This window comes from Vidua macroura, chromosome 19, assembly GCF_024509145.1.
Source record: "Vidua macroura isolate BioBank_ID:100142 chromosome 19, ASM2450914v1, whole genome shotgun sequence".
Taxonomy (NCBI): Eukaryota; Metazoa; Chordata; class Aves; order Passeriformes; family Viduidae; genus Vidua; species Vidua macroura.
In genome coordinates, this window is record NC_071589.1 from 13338191 (window position 1) to 13353771 (window position 15581).

Here is a 15581-nt window from a genome sequence, read left to right on the forward strand (position 1 = left end):
GGGCAGCGCGGGGGTCATGCCCGCCGGGCAGCCGGGCTGTGCCCACCCCGCAGAGCCGGCTCGGCCCCCGCACGGCCCCCGCCGCTGCGCTCCAGCCGCCCGCGCGGAGCGCCCGGCTCCGGCGGGCCCTGCTCAGCACGGACCACAACTCCCGGCAGGCCCCGCGGTGCGGCGGGCGGGACGGCGGGAGGCGGTGACGCTCGGGGGTCTCCTGGGAGCTGTAGTTCCTGCGCCAGACGGGGCGGCCGGGCCGCTGCCGGGCGCGGCGGCGGCGCGCGGGGCCGCCGGGAGCTGTAGGCGGCGGCGGCGGCGGCGGCTGCGCGCGGGGGAGGCGGCGCCGCGGTGAGCGGGGACGCGGGCGGGGGGCGCCGGGCCGGCAGGCGGGGGTCCGCAGCGGACGGGGGCACCGCGGACCTCGAGCACCCCGCCCGGGCGGCAGCGGTGGGCTCCTCGGGGATGTGCCCCGCGCGGAGCTCCCGGGGGGCGCGGGGGACCTCAGGGCCCCGCTCAGTCCGGGCGGTGCCCCGGCTGCCCGTCAGCTCGGCCGGGGAGGGGGCGCGGGGGTCCCCAAGGGCGCGCCCGGCGGAGGCGGGGAGTCCCCGTGTCCTTAGAGGGGCGTCCCGTGCCCGTGGGTGCTGGGAGGGGGGTCACCGTGTCCCTGCCCCGGGGGTCCCCGTGGCCGTGCCCCGGCGTTCTGAGGGTTCCCCGTGGCCGTGCTCAGAGCGGTGGGGGTCAGCGCACCGAGAGGGGTCCCCGGGGCTGTGCCGAGGCCCACGCTCCGGGACCCCCGCAGGACGGGAAGCGCTCCCGTGCCCCCGCCGCGGGCTCCGTGCCTGCGCCGCGCCGCAGCTCCCCTGTCCGGGGCCGGCCCCCCGCGCTCAATGCCGCCTCTGTTCGCCGCTCTGGCTGCTGAAAGGCACATTGAGACCCTGCGGGATGGGCCCTTTGTGGAAAGCCCTGGGATGGCAGCTGGGGATCTCTGCCCCGGGATGGGGGTCTCTGCCCCGGGCTGCATGGCACGGGCTGAGCACGGGTCCAGTGGCGGCTGCTTGCCGCCGGGGCAGCCCGGAGTGCCCGTCTGCGGGAGCCCGGGGCGCTGCCACGTCCTCTGTGCTGCAGGGAGGGAGGTGGCACCGAGGGGCACTGCTGGCACCCCGGGCCCGCGGGTGGGCACAGACCGGGGGGGGCTCACGATGCTCACACGTGGAGGACACGCTGTGAGCCGGAGCAGGGATGAGGAGGTCCCGTGTGTGTCAGGCTGGGCAGCTCAGGATGCGTGTCCCTTGAGCACTGCGCTTCCTGCTCAGGTGTTGGCATCCTGCTTGGGCGGAGCTGCCACGTGTCTCCCAGTGTCCCTGCCTGGCTTGGGGACAAGCTCACGGCTCATCAGTGGGGTCGGTTCTCAGGGCCATGGGAGCTGGGCCAGGCTGCTCAACCACTCTGGAGGCAGCAAGGGTCATCCTTGCCCAAGGGGAACCCACTTCCTCCCAGTTCCCTGTGGGGACGTGGACACTGTGACACGGGGCTCGCCTTGAGCCGGGTGCCTCAGCTCGCTGCCTGAGCTGCAGTGACCATGGCACACGTAGAGGAGCCGAGCAGGTCGTGCAGTCCTGCCAAGACGCTGGGGCTCCTGGTCAGGGGGCGCAGAGGGAGCCAGGTGAGAGGGGCTGAGGGTGGTTCCAGCAGCAAACAGCCCCTGGGCATGGTGGCTCGTACCTGCATGAGGTGGGAGCACCTTCTGCTGCAGGAGAGGGCATGGGGCCCCTCGTGGCTGTGTTCTGCTGTCCCCCGAGCTCCGTCAGCACCAAATCAGCTCTTTGACCGTCTCTCTCCCCTCTTTCCAGCAGGTTCTCCTCGCCCCCTGTCTGATGCCAGTCCCGCCCTGCCATGAGTCTATGAGCCCCCTCCGGATCAGCGTGGGTGGTCTGCCTGTCCTCGCGTCCATGACCAAGGGTGCTGACCCCCGCTTCCGACTGCGCTGGAAGGCCATCGTGCTGTCCTCAGCCTGCGTGGGGCTTGTGCTGTTGCTCCTCTGCCTGCACCGTCCCTCCCCAGCACGGCATGGCCCCCCCAGCCCTCGCACCTGGCAGCTTGGCCTGCAGGCAGGGGAGCGCTACAATGACACCTACCCGCTGTCCCCGCCGCAGAGAAACCCCGAGGGCGTGCGCTACCGCATCGGCGTCATCGCGGACCTGGACACGCAGTCCCGGGGCTCCCAGGAGCACACCTGGTTCAGTTACCTGAAGAAGGGCTACCTGGTGCTGTCAGACAGTGGGGACAGAGTGACGGTGGAGTGGGACAAGGATGAGAGCATGCTGCAGTCCCACCTGGCTGAGAAGGGCCGGGGCATGGAGCTCTCAGAGCTGGTGGTTTTCAACGGGAAGCTGTACGCGGTGGACGACCGGACAGGTGTGGTCTACCAGATCGAGGGCAACAAGGTGGTGCCGTGGGTGATCCTCCCAGATGGGGACGGCACTGTGGGCAAAGGTGAGCTCCCGTCCTGCCCTGTGAAGCCCTTGGCTCTTTTCACCTTGCTGGGGTGGGGCGCACCTTTCCTGTGACCTCAGCCTGGCCAAGAGAGGGCTGAGAGACCAGCTGGCTGCGTGGGGGACACTGTGCCCAGCACCGGGCTCAGGGGCGTGGGGTTTGGGACATGTGGGACAGGCTGATGGCCACGTGCTGACTGAGCCCCCATCATGGCATTCTTTCCACCACAGGCTTCAAGGCGGAGTGGCTGGCAGTGAAGGATGAGCACCTGTATGTGGGAGGACTGGGCAAGGAGTGGACCACCACCACAGGGGAAGTGGTGAACGAGAACCCCCAGTGGGTGAAGGTCATTGGCTACAAGGGTGACGTGAGCCACGAGAACTGGGTGACAAACTACAACACGCTGAGGGCTGCAGCGGGGATCCGGCCCCCAGGTATGGAGCAGGGCGACCTCCTGCCACCCCATATCCCACACTCCTGATGGCTTCAGAGCCATACAGTCACCCTCCCCAGGGATACTGGCACTGGGTGAGACTTAAAGGTTGCCAGAGGCCAGAGATCTCCCCTTGTCCTGGTCATTTTCCTCTGCTGCCTGTGCCAGGAGCAGCTGATGGGTGGCTCAGCTGTCACTGGGCCTGGCAGCTGGGCCCCCAGGCAGACTGGGGTGTGCTGGGTGCCCCTGCCTCGCTCTGGGAGGAATTGAGGGGCTGCGGCCCGGCAGTGGGGAAGGAGCAGGCAGAAAAGTTCATAGGGGATACCTGTGCGAGGCTGTGGGGTGTTTTGGAGGGGGAGGGTCCCGCCCCAGCGTGGCTGTGGGCTGTGTGGTCACCCTGCACTTCCTGCCGCAGGGTACCTGATCCACGAGTCGGCCTCCTGGAGCGACACGTTGCAGCGCTGGTTCTTCCTGCCGCGCCGCGCCAGCCACGAGCGCTACAGCGAGAAGGCGGACGAGCAGCGAGGCACCAACCTGCTGCTCAGCTCCACCCAGGACTTCGGGGATGTGACAGTGGGGCGCGTGGGCGACGTGGTTCCCACCCACGGCTTCTCCTCCTTCAAGTTCATCCCGGACACGGACGACCAGATCATCGTGGCGCTAAAATCAGAAGAGGACAATGGCAAGATCTCCAGCTACATCATGGCCTTCACACTGGACGGGCGCTTCCTCCTGCCCGAGACCAGGATTGGGAGTGTGAAGTACGAGGGCATTGAGTTTATTTAACAGACATCTGGAGCGAGTGGAGGCGTGTGGGCAGCCTAGGCACGTGGGCAGGCCCTGCTAGCCTGCTCCTGGCCCGGGGTCCGTGAGGGATGTCAGGCAGCGCTCCCAGCTGTGTCCTTGGCCCTGGGCTCTCCTGTAAAGTGTTGACTGAGCTGCAGCAGGTGTGGTGCAAGTGTTTCGGCAGTGGCACCTGGTGGCAAGGGACCGCCACCACAGGGTGCTCCCGGCCCCGGGACAGTGTCCAGGTCCTGGAGTGCTGGTGCCTAGGCAGGCCCCACTGCAGCCCTTAGTGCCCAGCCCTGAATTGCGACAGAACCATCTGCCGTGGGTCGGTGGCTCTGGTGACGTCCCTGCTCCGGGGTTGCAGCTGAGCCCCAGCTCTACAGCTGTGCCTTGTGTGTCATGGGGCTCCCTGGGTGGAGGGGGATGTGCAGCCTCAGCGGGTCAGAGTGGGGGGATTTCATCAGGCTTTTTCTTCAGAAGTTGGATTTCCTTCCCTTTTCCCATAAGCTGGATGAGGTGATGGCTGGGGTGACGGGTGGCCTGTTTCAGAGAAAAGTCTCACATGGGAGGGGACAGTGTCTGTGTCCCTTTGCTCCTGTGACCACAGGGGATGCAGCAGTTCCCTCACCACTGTGGCTGTGCCTAAGGGGCAGGGGGTGTGGGTGATGGGGCAGGGGGTGATGTAAAGTGGGCCCATCCCAGTGCCATTTGCAGACCACACCCTCAGGGGTGTATGTGTGTGCTGGCTGGCTGTCTTCTCCAAGCCCTGGCCGCACGTGGCTCCAGCCCCAGAACTGTCAGCTCTGGGAAGAGCTGAGCCCTGGGCAGGAACTGCTGGGAGCTGGCGACGGTGCAGCCATGCAGTCCAAGGGCTGCCGTGCTCGGTGCAGGAGCAGAGCCAGGAGCTGCAGTTCTGCTTCCCAGAGCCGGCAGCAGCTGAGAAGCGCTCGCAGCAGCCCAGGGCTTTGGCCAGGGAGCCCTCCCCACGCTCGCCAGCATGTTGTGAAATTGCTGCCGCAGCCTGTGGCCCCCAGCAGGAACTTGTGTGGTTTCAGAAGCCACAAGGGTCAAAGGGGCATCTGCTGGCCCCGGGGCCCTCCTGACCCCTCTGACCAGGGGGGCTGTGGCTCCTGGCCTGCCCTGCCCCAGGTGACAGGGCAGCATATCCTCACACCAGGACCGGTGTTCGGCTCTGTGGTGTCCCCACTTTCGTCCCCTTTAACACTGCCCCTAGGGCAGGCCTGCCAGCAAGTAGGGCTTCAGAGAGCTGGCCACTGTGGTTTGGGGGGCCCTTGTGCCCCCTGCATCCCTCTGGCACTGCTCTGCCGTGGGGTCCAGCCGTGAGCAGGGAGGGAGAGGGGCTGTTGGTGCAGCAGTCAGGCTGTGGTTGGGTGGAAGGATCTGCAGAGAGGTTGGGGCCCTCCCAAGAACCCAGCCAGGCTGCTCCCCCCAGCCCTGTTTACAGTGTCAGCACCTCTGTGAGCCATGCGGAGCCGTACGGGCCAGACATGTGTTTTCATTTAGCCCAGATGATGACTCGCTGGGCTGCGCTCGTCTCTAGACAGGACCTGTCCCCAGTGCTGCAGACAGGCCTGGCTTTGGCCCCTGCACGTGGCCCGGGGATCGTGCAGCACCTGGCCCAGGGCACCCAGGGTGCAATTTGCAACCCACACTGGGCGCCAGCTGGCCACAGTCCATGACGGCCACTCGACCGTCACTGGCACTTGGCTTGGCAATCTCTCCTGGCCTCACTCACCCTCCCAGCCCAGCGCCGGCAGCTCCACAGCACCCGTTGTGGTCCCAGGGCTGTGCCAGTGGCTGTCCCTGCTACCTGGTCCCTTCTTGTCCCCTGGGCCCCTGCCCTGAGCACTGCGCTGCCCTCAGAGCAGCAGCACCGCTGCTCAGGCAGCTGGGCCAGCAGGAGTCCTGCTGCTGCTGGAGCCTCTGCAGACCGTGAGCCCCACAGAGGAGCTGGCAGCCTGGGGCCCCATCTCCAGGTGTCATCCAGCATCCCAGCGCTGCCACCTCCCATGTGTACCCTGCAGGCTCAGGCAGGCTTTGGGCCAGGTCCAGCTGCCCAGTTCTGCTGTTTCTTCTCATCCTGGAGGCTGAGCACCTCTATTACCTCCCTCTCCTGCGTGTATCCATGGCAGTGCTGTGGCAAGAGGCTGGCTCAGGGGCATATTTTGTGGCCGTGGTGGTGGCTGTCCTGCCAACGCATGCCCATGACAGCTGGCCCAGCTGTGCTCGAAAGCTTGTGTCCCTGCCTGCTCCGCTGGGCCAAAGGCACTGCTGGGGAGATGGAGCACTCTCAGCAGCCAGCCAGGCACAGAGCACAGGTACAGTGACAGCAGCAGCATCCTGACACCTCTGCAGTGACACAGTGAGTGCGTTTGGACTGGGATCGAGTCTGTTTTTCCTTATTAGATGTGTAATATGCTGTAGGGCAGTGTTTTGGATTTGTGCTGGGAACAGGGTTGATAACAGGGATGTTTTCATTACTGCTGAGCAGCATTTTCACAGCTTGAGGCCTTGTTCTGCTCTTCATCCCAGCAGTGAGGGGCTGGGAGGGGCACAAGGAGTCGGGAGGGGACACGGAACAGCTGACCCAAGGGATATTCCACACTGTATGGAATCATACTCGGTGTATAGAGCTGGGGGAAGAAGGAGGGAGAGGGGGACATTCGGAGTGACGGTGTTTGTCTTCCCGAATCACCATCACGTGCTGGAGCCCTGCTGCCCTGGGGATGGCTCAGCACCTGCCTGCCCTGGGGAGGGGTGAAAGAATTCCCTGCTTTGCTTTGCTTATGTGTGGCTTTTGCTTCACCTTTATCTCAGCCAGCAGTTTTCTCACTTTCCCCTTCCCATTTCTCTCACCACCCCGCTGGGAAGAATGAACCAAAAGCAGCTGGGGGCTGAGCTGCCCGCCGGGGTTAAACCCCATCATGCATCCAGGATAGAGACGAGGTGGGTTTGTGGAGCTGCGCTCCAGGGCAGGAGCTGCTGCCGTGGGGAGAGGCCCGAGGCCTGGGGCAGGTCGCTGTGGCACAGGACCCCCAAGTGGGAGCAGGAAGCAGGCAGGGGAACTCGGGTGTGGGACAAGCTGGGGTGGAGGGGCCGAAGGTGGGGAGGAATTCTCGGGCACAGCCAGAACTGCTGCCTGTCCGACCATCCACTGCTCTACTACGGCGCGGGGGTTTCGGCTCCGTGGGCGGGGGGTCCGGGAGCGATGGGGCCGGGGGGCGGGCGGGATGCGCCGGGGCGGGGGCGGCCGGTGCCCGCGGCGGGGGCCGTGCCGGGGCGGGGGCAGCGGTCGCGGCGGAGCCGCATCCCGCGGAGGGCGGGCGCAGCCGGGCTGGCCCCGCGCCACGCGGAGGAGGAGCAGCAGATCCCCGGAGCACGTTAAAGAGCGAGGCCGAGCGCGGCGGGGAGGAAGCGAACGGCTCCGTGAAGGCAACGGAGCGGCGGCCGCAGAGCGCCCGCCCCGGCCGGACCCAAGTTCCCGGCGGCGGCTCGGCCGGGCCCGGCGGTGGGTGCGGGATCGGGGCCGGGTGGCCGCGCCCGCAGCCCCGCACCATGCCCGCCGCGCTGCCCAGCCTGCTGGCCTGGCTGGCGGTGTTGCTGCTCGGCAGGGCCCGCCCGGCCGACGCCTGCAGCTGCTCGCCCATCCACCCGCAACAGGCCTTCTGCAACGCCGACGTAGGTGAGCGCCGCGGGGAACCCCGCCCCGAGCCCCCCGAGCCCCCGCCCGGCCCCGCCCGCGCCAACTTCCCGGCGGGGGAAGGACCGGAAAGTTGGCGCGGGGCGGGCGGGGAGCGGGCAGAGCCCCCCGACCCCCGGCACCTGCCCGCGGCGCCCGCCCGGCCCGGGGGTGTGTCGGCGGGTGCAGATGCGCGGCCGGGCGCGGTCCCTCCGTGCGGGCTGTGCCCGTCCCACCCCGCACCGCCTCCCGCCGTCTCGCGGGGGGGGCTCCCGCGCCCAGCCTTGCTCCCGGGGGCGCCTCCGCCGCTGCGAGGGGCGACCGGAGCGCGGCTACGCCGGGGCCGGGTCCCCGCTGGCCGCCCCCCGGTGAATGACACGGGTGGGCCCGGCCTCCCCCGACTCTGATGACCCGGCGAGGTACGTGGCAGCGCGGGGCTGGGGCCCGGGGGCGACCGGGACCCTCCAAGTGCGGCCACGGCACCGGCCCGGGGCCCGGAGGAGCCCCTGTCCCCGGCAGCTGCCGCCACGGCTCGGTCACCCCTGTCTGCGCCTTATTTCCAGGCATTTCCTTTCCCCCGTCCCACTTTGTTCGGCTTGGATGCTGCTGAAAGGGAGGGCTTGGCAGCGCCGGGATCTGGATTCCTCTTTCTATGAATAATGCCCTTATTAAATTTTAGCATATGAACCGAACAGGCCGGCCCCAGTTCCCGGCGCTTTCCTCCGCGGGCCCGTTCCCAGGCTCAGCTGGAGAGGTAACATTCCCAAACACTGAGGCAGCCCCAACCTCTGGATGGCCCTGCCCTGTCCCCTGCTCCAGATCCAGGATGTTCCTCACAGGCGTCCCTTCCAGACCCCACTCCCAGCGTCTTTCCTCGGTGAGGGCAACTCCCACAGCACTTGGCTGCTGCCTCGGGTGCCCTGCCTCGCCACGAGGCGTGTTGGGGACAGGGAGGTTTTGAGACAAAATGGAGCACTGGGTTTTTGTAGCTGCTGCTGGAGCTGGTGTCCCTGGCCCACGGGATGCCCCGTGCCTGCTCGGGCAGTGCGGCTGTGGCTTCCCATCACGCTCCTGTCAGGATCGGCTTTCGGGGCACTCGTGACTCACTGCCCGTCGTGGGGTGCCGGCTCAGCCCTGACTCAGCTGCTGAGTCACTGTCTGTCTTGGCGGCCCTGGCTGTCTGCACCGTCCCCCGGGAGGGCACTGCCTCGCTGAGCTTTGGTCTCCAGCCGCCCCGCTGCCCTCGGCAGGTGCCCGTCCTGCAGGCACCCGGAGCCTGTCCTGCCAGGCAGCGTCCTCCCAGGCACGCTGCCGGCAGCGCTGGCACCTTCTGGCTCCCAGCCCGGCTTGTGCAGCTCGTCTGTATCAAATGTGCTTCGTGTGGGCCTGAGTGAAAACAGTGCTGGGCTTGGGGACAGAGCAGGGCACAACCTGGGATGGTCCTGTGTGCCCTGGCCTTTTGCTGCTGCTTATCTTCCCCCTGGATGTTCTCTGGACATGGGATGTTCCTCAGCCAGTTCCATCTCCCAGCTCCTGCGGAGCCCAGGGAAAACCAGGACCTTTCCCAGCTGCTGTGGCTGGAGGGACGTGTGTCCAGGCTGGCCCTTGTTAGAAGTGTGGTGGTGTGGGGATGGCTGATGTCCTGCAGTGCTGGGTGGGTGCACCCAAGGTGAACGGGCCCCAAGGCTCATGCTCAACCCTCAGTATGGGCTATCAGGCTGAGCACAGTGTGGGGTCCTGGCCTTGGGATCTCCTCTCCATGGTGTGGGCAGCGCCTGCCACATCCCCGAGGCCCCTCTGGCCTTGCACCTGCCCCTGCACTTGCTCTGCCGTGCAGGGACTGGAGCAGCCACAGCCCAGGGCTGCACTTCCAGGTGGTGCAAGGGGAGGCAGATGCAGCTCTGCATTGGGTGGGGGGCGCCTGAGGGGCTGGGGGTCATAGAGGGGCTGGGGTTGTGTCACTGGGGCTGGTGACTTAGAACCTGCCAGCCTGCGCTTGCATGTCCTGGCTCGTGAGATGAGCAGGGCTTTTCTGCAGAGCCCAAGGGCTCGGGGCTGCCCCATCCACCATCCCTCACCAGGCTCTGCTGGGTTCTGCTGGGCTGCTCTGCTGCAGGAGATGCTCAGCTGCCCAGTGGTGCCACAGCAGGAAAGCCGGCTCCTGCTCCATCTCTGGAGCAGCGTGGGTGTGTGGGGTGTGAGGGGGTGATGCCGAGCCCTTCTAGGCAAAGCCGTGCCTTTGCCCCTGCGAGGCAGCAGGCGGTGGATGGGGCAGGGGAGAGCAGGGCTCGGTGCAGCCTGGGCCGGGGGCAGCTGGGATGGGCAGCTGGATTGCGCTGATCCCAGTCGTCCCAGTGCTCGGTTCCTCGGGACGGGCACGGTGAGTGTGGGGGGCTGCCAGCAGCCAGCAGGGACCGGGCAGAGGAGGGGATTTGCGGGGGCTCTCCCCGCGGGGGTGCAGCTGCCTGCAAACCCCGCCGAGCCTGGCGGGGCCGGGCCGGTGCCCGGTGCCCGGTGCCCGGTGCCGGTGCCCGGTGCCGCCCAGCCGAGCGCGGCAGCCGAGCCCTCCGTGCGGCTGGCGCAGAGGGGCCGTGGGCTGACGCGGGGGCTGCCGCTGATTGGGCTCCGTCCCGCTCCCGTCAGCGGCCGGAATGACGCACGCGGCCACGGCAGCGCTCAGCCCGTGGCTGCCGCGCAGGCCGGCGGGCGAGCGGGACCTGCTGCCCGCGCTGCCTCTCGCCGCCCCGCGGGCACTGCTGGGCACCGGCGAGTCTCCACGGCCTCCGCTTCCTCCTCGCTGCCGGGCTGCGCTGCTCAGCCCCGCACGCCTCCAGCCTCAGCATCCTCACCCCGCTGTGCCGGGGCGGGGTGCCTGCCGCGGCGGCCGCTGCCGTGCGGGCGGGCACTGGGATGCCAGCAAGCACCTGGCAGGTGGCTGTTGCCCTTGCGCCGGGCAGGGCTGGGTGCGGGAATCCCTCCCAGGGTGGTTAGCTATTTCCCCAGCTCCGCCGGCCTCAAGCAGGGCTGGAGTGACCGCGGGGCTGCCCTCGCCAAGGGGTCAGGTGCCTGGGCCGGCAGTGCCAGGCAGGCAGCGGGCAGTGCTGGCACTGGCAGCCAGCCCCTCTGCTGCCCGCAGCCCTGGAGAAGGGAGCTTTGTTCTCTGGGCATCCAGCCCAGCAGTGGCCCCTGCTGTCCATGGGCACTGGCGCTTCCCGGGCAGCTGTGGGTGCGGGTGGGCAGAGTGGCTTGGTGGGGTTTGGGGCGGCAGAGCAGAGGAAGGGACCATTCTGCAAGTCCTGGGCCAGAAGGGGGTTCTCATGGCCAAGGGTCCTTGTGGTGCCCTTCTTCCCATGGGGCACAGGCAAGCACAGTGGTGCCCTGAGGTGGGGTAGCCCCACATGGGGCCAGGGAGCACAAATCCCAACACTGGCAAGCCCAGAGAGACAGCCTGGTGGTTTTGTGGCACTGCATGTGCCACAACTGATCTATGTGTCCCCAAATGATGCTGGTGGCAGAGGGCAGCAAGGGACACGCTTACCTTGCAGGGTCTCTCTGTCCCTGCAAGGTCCAGAGTCCTCACTATGGGGAGGCCACAGTGGCAGCCCTGGGGACCTGCACAGGAGATGTCACCAGTGGGGATCCCACTCTGCCAGGGGACCCTCTGCTCCCATGGAGCACCTTCCTGCTTGGCCTGCCTGGGGCAGGAGCATTTCCAGCATTTCCCTGGTCCAACTTGGTAAGGCAGTGCCGACTGTGTGCTGTGCCTGCCATGCACACCAGGAGCCAGAGAGCCTTGGCTCATCCTCACAGAGGGTCTGGGCTCCCTGGCTAGTGGTTGCCCACATCAGCAGCAAGACTAGTGGGTGACAAGGCCAGTGGGGGCATTGGCGTTTGGGGAGGTCTGACAACTGGTTCTTGGGCACCCAGGGGTTTCCTCCATCCCTTGCCCAGCCTCCTCGTCCCAGGCTCTCCTCAGGGCTCCCTCCGCTGCCCTGGTTCCTGGCGGGCGTGGAGCAGCTTGGCTGCGCTGCGGGGTCTTGGCGGGGAAAGCACAGCGCAGTCGTCCCCTCCACAAAGCCGCACTGTTCAGAACAAATCCACCCAGAATCGGGCTGCATTTTTGTCAAGTGATTCATCAGCACGTGAATGGAAAAGGCTGGAGCCCACTGAACCAGCAACCATTCCCCGCATGGGAGCCGGCACTGGCTGCACCCGAGTTGCAGCTGCACCCCTGCGCTGGTGGCGCGCAGGGCTTGGCTCACGGGAGACGAGGTGGCTGCGGGGGCGAGGGGAGGCCTGTGCCTGCAGTGATCCCAGCACTCTGCTGACAGAGGAGTGGGCACTGTCCCCAGGCATGGCTGAGGTGCTGCCACTGTGGCTGGACGGCCCAGCCCTTCGCAAGGGATGGGAGCAGTTGGGAAAGCCCCCGGTGCAGCCATTGCTTCCCCCAGCCCCGCACAGAATGAGTGCTGCCGGTGACTGGGGATGGCCATTTTGGGAAACCTCTTCCCTGGTCCCTGCTCATGTTGGTGCCACTCTCAGCTTTCCAGAGTAAACTCTGTTGGCACTTGCTGGTGCCCACGTGGGGCCGTGCCCCCCTGACCTTCAGCTTAAATAGCCTGCCTGCATGCCCCCACAGCCCGCGGTATTTATAGAGTGCGGTCAGATTCCCTCTCCTGCCCGTGCCAGGTGGGAGAAGTTCCTCTGTGCCAGGCAGTGGGTGACCTCTGCATGTCCCTGGCTGCTGCCAGCCCAGCACCCTGCAGTGGGGACATGAACCAGGATGAACTCTGTGAGAATGCCCAGCTCCCTGTTCCCTGTCCCACAGTGTTCGGGGGGCTGGCAGGGTGGGGGGAGCCCTGCAGGGTGGGGAGCTGCCCTTGCCTGGGATGGGGGTACCCCTGGCAGAGCAGGGAGCCCTGCCAGCCACTGCCCTGCAGCCAGGCCCCCTCCATGCTCTGAGTGCTGAGCAGGAGCTCTACCTTTGGCACTGCCACTGTCCCCTTCACCATCAGCGTCCCTGGTGCTGCCTGGGAGCTTCAGTCCCTGCACTGGTGGAGGGAGCTGGGCACAACTGGGGGCTGCAGGTCCCAGTGCAGGGTCCCAGGCAATCCGCCCAGCATGAGCCAGCCCGATGTCCCAGCCGGTGAGCAAGGTTGAGCTGGCTGCCCGCCCTGCCCGCCTGGCCCCTGCAGGTCACTGCCACGTGCCGAGCACTCACATGCCGGACCGCTCCTCCTGGGCTGTGGCAGCGGCATGACCGCAGGGACCCTGCCACAGCAGAGCTGTCCCCTGGCTCACCGTGCCACAGCCTCACCGGCCCTGGGGCCAGGCGATCGCGTTGTGAACTTTCCTTATCACACCTTGATGCTGCTGCTGCAATGCTGCTGGTCACTGTCCTGCACGTGCCAGAGCCCCATCCCTTTGGGGACAGCGGGTGACAGCTGGCTCTGGGGGCAGCCAGGCAGGCAGTGGGGTCTGCTGCGGGCAGTGGTCCCCTGTGAAGGTGGGAGACCCTGTGAGATGCAGGGACTGGTCACCCCCTTACCTCAATTCTCCTTTCCAGTGATCCGAGCCAAGGCTGTCTCTGCAAAAGAGGTGGATTCGGGGAATGATATATACGGGAATCCAATCAAACGCATCCAGTATGAAATCAAGCAGATCAAGGTAAGGGGGCACATCGGGTCAGGAGGCTGGGGGCATGGGGTGGCCCCTTCACCAGCCACTCACGCCTGCCTCTTGCTCCCTAGATGTTCAAGGGCCCTGACCAGGACATAGAGTTCATCTACACGGCTCCATCCACTGCCGTGTGCGGCCGGCTGCTGGACACCGGCGGGAAGAAGGAATATCTCATCGCAGGTGAGCACTGCGGGGAGGGCTCTCGGGACAGTGCTGGCCCGGATGCTCCACGTGCCCACAAGATCCCTGATGTGTGCCTGCTCCCTGGGCACATTCTCCCCTTGCCCCTCCTGCTCCTGCCACCAGCCCTCGGGGAACCCCCTGGCTGTGTCCTGGCTGTTCTCAGCAGCCCCGAGCCATGGTGGGGGCAGCTGGGGACAAGCCTCTGCTCCCCAGAGTCACCAGGGGTAGGGCACAGTGAGGGGCTCCAGGCACCACGAGTCAGCACGGGCTCTCCTTGAGTGGTCTGTGTGGCCTCTCCCCAGGCAAGTCAGAGGGCAATGGCAAGATGCACATCACGCTCTGTGACTTGGTGTCCACCTGGGACTCGCTGACCCCAACCCAGAAGAAGAGCCTAAACCAGCGGTACCAGATGGGCTGCGAGTGCAAGGTGAGCAACCAGGCTGCCTCCCACATGCCCCCTGCCCCACACCAGGGAGGGTCTGGAGCCCCCAGGCAGGGGTGGGCTCCACAGTGAGATGCTCTTCCCTGTCCTGGACACAGCACGTGGCTGGGCAGACAGGAAGGGCTGCCCTGCCTCTGTCTTCCTCTGGCTGGGAACCAAGGCCAGCCCTGGGACTGGCAGCCAGGGGTTCCCCAGTTCCCTGCATTGGTGTTGCATCCCCCCCGTGCCCCACAGGGCAGGGTCAGCCTGGCATCCCTGTCCAGAGCTGGGGGCTGGATGAAGCAGAGCATGCTGCCTCCCCCGGCCCAGTGCCCCCTCGGGCTGGTGGGTGACAGTCTCTGTTATGCACAGATCTCGCGCTGCCTCTCCATCCCCTGCTTGGTCTCCTCCTCGGATGAGTGTCTGTGGACAGACTGGGCCATGGAGAAGAACAACGTGGACGGGCGGCAGGCGAAGCACTACGCCTGCATCAAGAGGAGCGACGGCTCATGCGCCTGGTACCGCGGCATGGCCCCCCCCAAGCAAGAGTTTCTCGACATCGAGGACCCCTAAGCCAAACGAGCGCATTCCAGTAGCCAGTAGAAAAAAACCTGCGAGATGTTAGACTGGTCCACGCTGATATCAAATCCTGGAGACAGCATGAAAATCCACTCGGCTGCAGGGGGCCCCGGTGGCTGCCACACATGTGTGGGGGCCAGGGCCAGGGACCCGCTCTGTGGCAGGCTCCTGGCAGCCCTCAGCTGCACCGGGCATCCTTCGCTCGTGGCAGGGCTGAGCGGGGTGTGGGGACCTCCCTGCCAGGGTCACAATCCCCCAGCCATGCTTGGCTCTGGCAGCTGTGAAGGAATCAAGCCCTTGTGAGTGGTGGGAGCTGCCCTGGCTGCGTAGCAGGTCTACCAGTGCCCCGCTGCGGGAGCCTCCCCCACAGCTCCAGATACACAGCCCTCCCCACCGCAGCACCTGGCAACCCTGCTGTACCCCTACCCCCACCACCTACCTCTCCCTTCGGGGTGCCAGAAGGGCACCCCTCCGGGCAGGGGCTCTGGGGGGCTTTACCATGTGGCACAACCCCCAGCAAGGGGCTCTGGGCCTTTCACCGGGCCAGACGACTCCTGCACAGGTGCCTTGTCCCAGAACGCTGGAGGGGCATGTTAGCATATCTGGGGTGACCCCTGACATGCACCCGTGCACTGTTGCCTCTCTCTCCACATGGTCCTCTCTCCAGGGGTCTCCGTTCCCCTGCAACCTCCTACAGATCCTTCTGCAGATGCCACCATTGGACAGGTTTGACCTGGAACCCTTGGCAGGGCACCAGGGGCCGGAGCTCTGGCTGCACGGGCGCAGGGCGTCCATCATCGCCTCGTGCAGACCTGGGCCGTGCCGTGGCCCTCAGCACCACTGCAGCCAGGCAAGCTCCCTTCTCTGTGGTGTCGGGAGTGGAGCCTGGAACTGGCAGCAGGGCAGCTGCAGGAAATCCTGTCCCCTCCGGTGACCCCCTCACACCCCTCGGCCCCGAGTTCTCTGAGCCATCCCCATGCCACAGCAATGCTGGCGTGTGCCGCGGAGCTGTCGCGGCACTGGCACGTGCACCCATGGCTTTGGGAGCGTGCCGGGAATGCTCCCTGCAGCCCTGTGCCGGTGGGGTTTTCATGCTGTGCTTTGAGATGTCGTACTGGACCAGTCTGGGCAATTTCAACATATTAAAGATAAAAATTAAAAAAGAAAGAAAAAGAAAAAAAAACCCCAACCTTTACTCAGTCCCGACCGCGCATCCCGGGCGCTCTGTATGGCTGTACCCGTTGTGCTCCTGTCGCTGCTGCTCCTCTGTCTTTGACTTCAATATCGCCACTTGTTTTGCCGCCGGCTCT

The 15581-nt window shown here is 66.3% G+C and overlaps 2 protein-coding genes across 4 annotated transcripts; both read left to right on the forward strand.

Moving 5' to 3' along the window:
• The first annotated feature begins 284 nt into the window (after window positions 1-284).
• Window positions 285-6517, forward strand: CANT1 (calcium activated nucleotidase 1). Of its 3 annotated transcripts, none has more exons than XM_053994721.1 (4): window positions 285-342; window positions 1848-2487; window positions 2718-2921; window positions 3336-6517. In XM_053994721.1, the coding sequence occupies exons 2-4, from the start codon at window positions 1869-1871 to the stop codon at window positions 3704-3706; spliced, it is 1194 nt and encodes a 397-aa protein (XP_053850696.1). In that variant the 5' UTR covers window positions 285-342; window positions 1848-1868; the 3' UTR covers window positions 3707-6517. The 3 variants fall into 3 exon arrangements, with proteins under 3 accessions (XP_053850696.1, XP_053850697.1, XP_053850698.1); XM_053994722.1 differs by having other exon boundaries at window positions 286-342; window positions 1845-2487; XM_053994723.1 differs by lacking the exon at window positions 285-342 and adding an exon at window positions 420-441.
• Window positions 6518-7095: 578 nt separating this feature from the next.
• On the forward strand, window positions 7096-15577 carry TIMP2 (TIMP metallopeptidase inhibitor 2). The gene is made up of 5 exons (XM_053994609.1): window positions 7096-7412; window positions 12976-13076; window positions 13160-13268; window positions 13574-13698; window positions 14065-15577. Exons 1-5 carry the CDS (start codon window positions 7286-7288, stop codon window positions 14263-14265), a joined length of 663 nt encoding a protein of 220 aa, XP_053850584.1. The 5' UTR covers window positions 7096-7285; the 3' UTR covers window positions 14266-15577.
• Window positions 15578-15581: the final 4 nt, after the last annotated feature.

What these genes read in the sequence shown, in the direction of transcription:
- CANT1 (XM_053994721.1), top strand. Translation starts at nt 1,869, where the DNA reads ATGCCAGTCCCGCCCTGCCATGAGTCTATGAGCCCCCTCCGGATCAGC. An exon ending in GGACGGCACTGTGGGCAAAG is followed by an intron (nt 2,488 to 2,717) that starts GTGAGCTCCCGT and finishes TTTCCACCACAG; the next exon opens with GCTTCAAGGCGGAGTGGCTG. An exon ending in AGCGGGGATCCGGCCCCCAG is followed by an intron (nt 2,922 to 3,335) that starts GTATGGAGCAGG and finishes TTCCTGCCGCAG; the next exon opens with GGTACCTGATCCACGAGTCG.
- TIMP2 (XM_053994609.1), top strand. Translation starts at nt 7,286, where the DNA reads ATGCCCGCCGCGCTGCCCAGCCTGCTGGCCTGGCTGGCGGTGTTGCTG. An exon ending in CTTCTGCAACGCCGACGTAG is followed by an intron (nt 7,413 to 12,975) that starts GTGAGCGCCGCG and finishes TCTCCTTTCCAG; the next exon opens with TGATCCGAGCCAAGGCTGTC. An exon ending in GAAGGAATATCTCATCGCAG is followed by an intron (nt 13,269 to 13,573) that starts GTGAGCACTGCG and finishes GCCTCTCCCCAG; the next exon opens with GCAAGTCAGAGGGCAATGGC.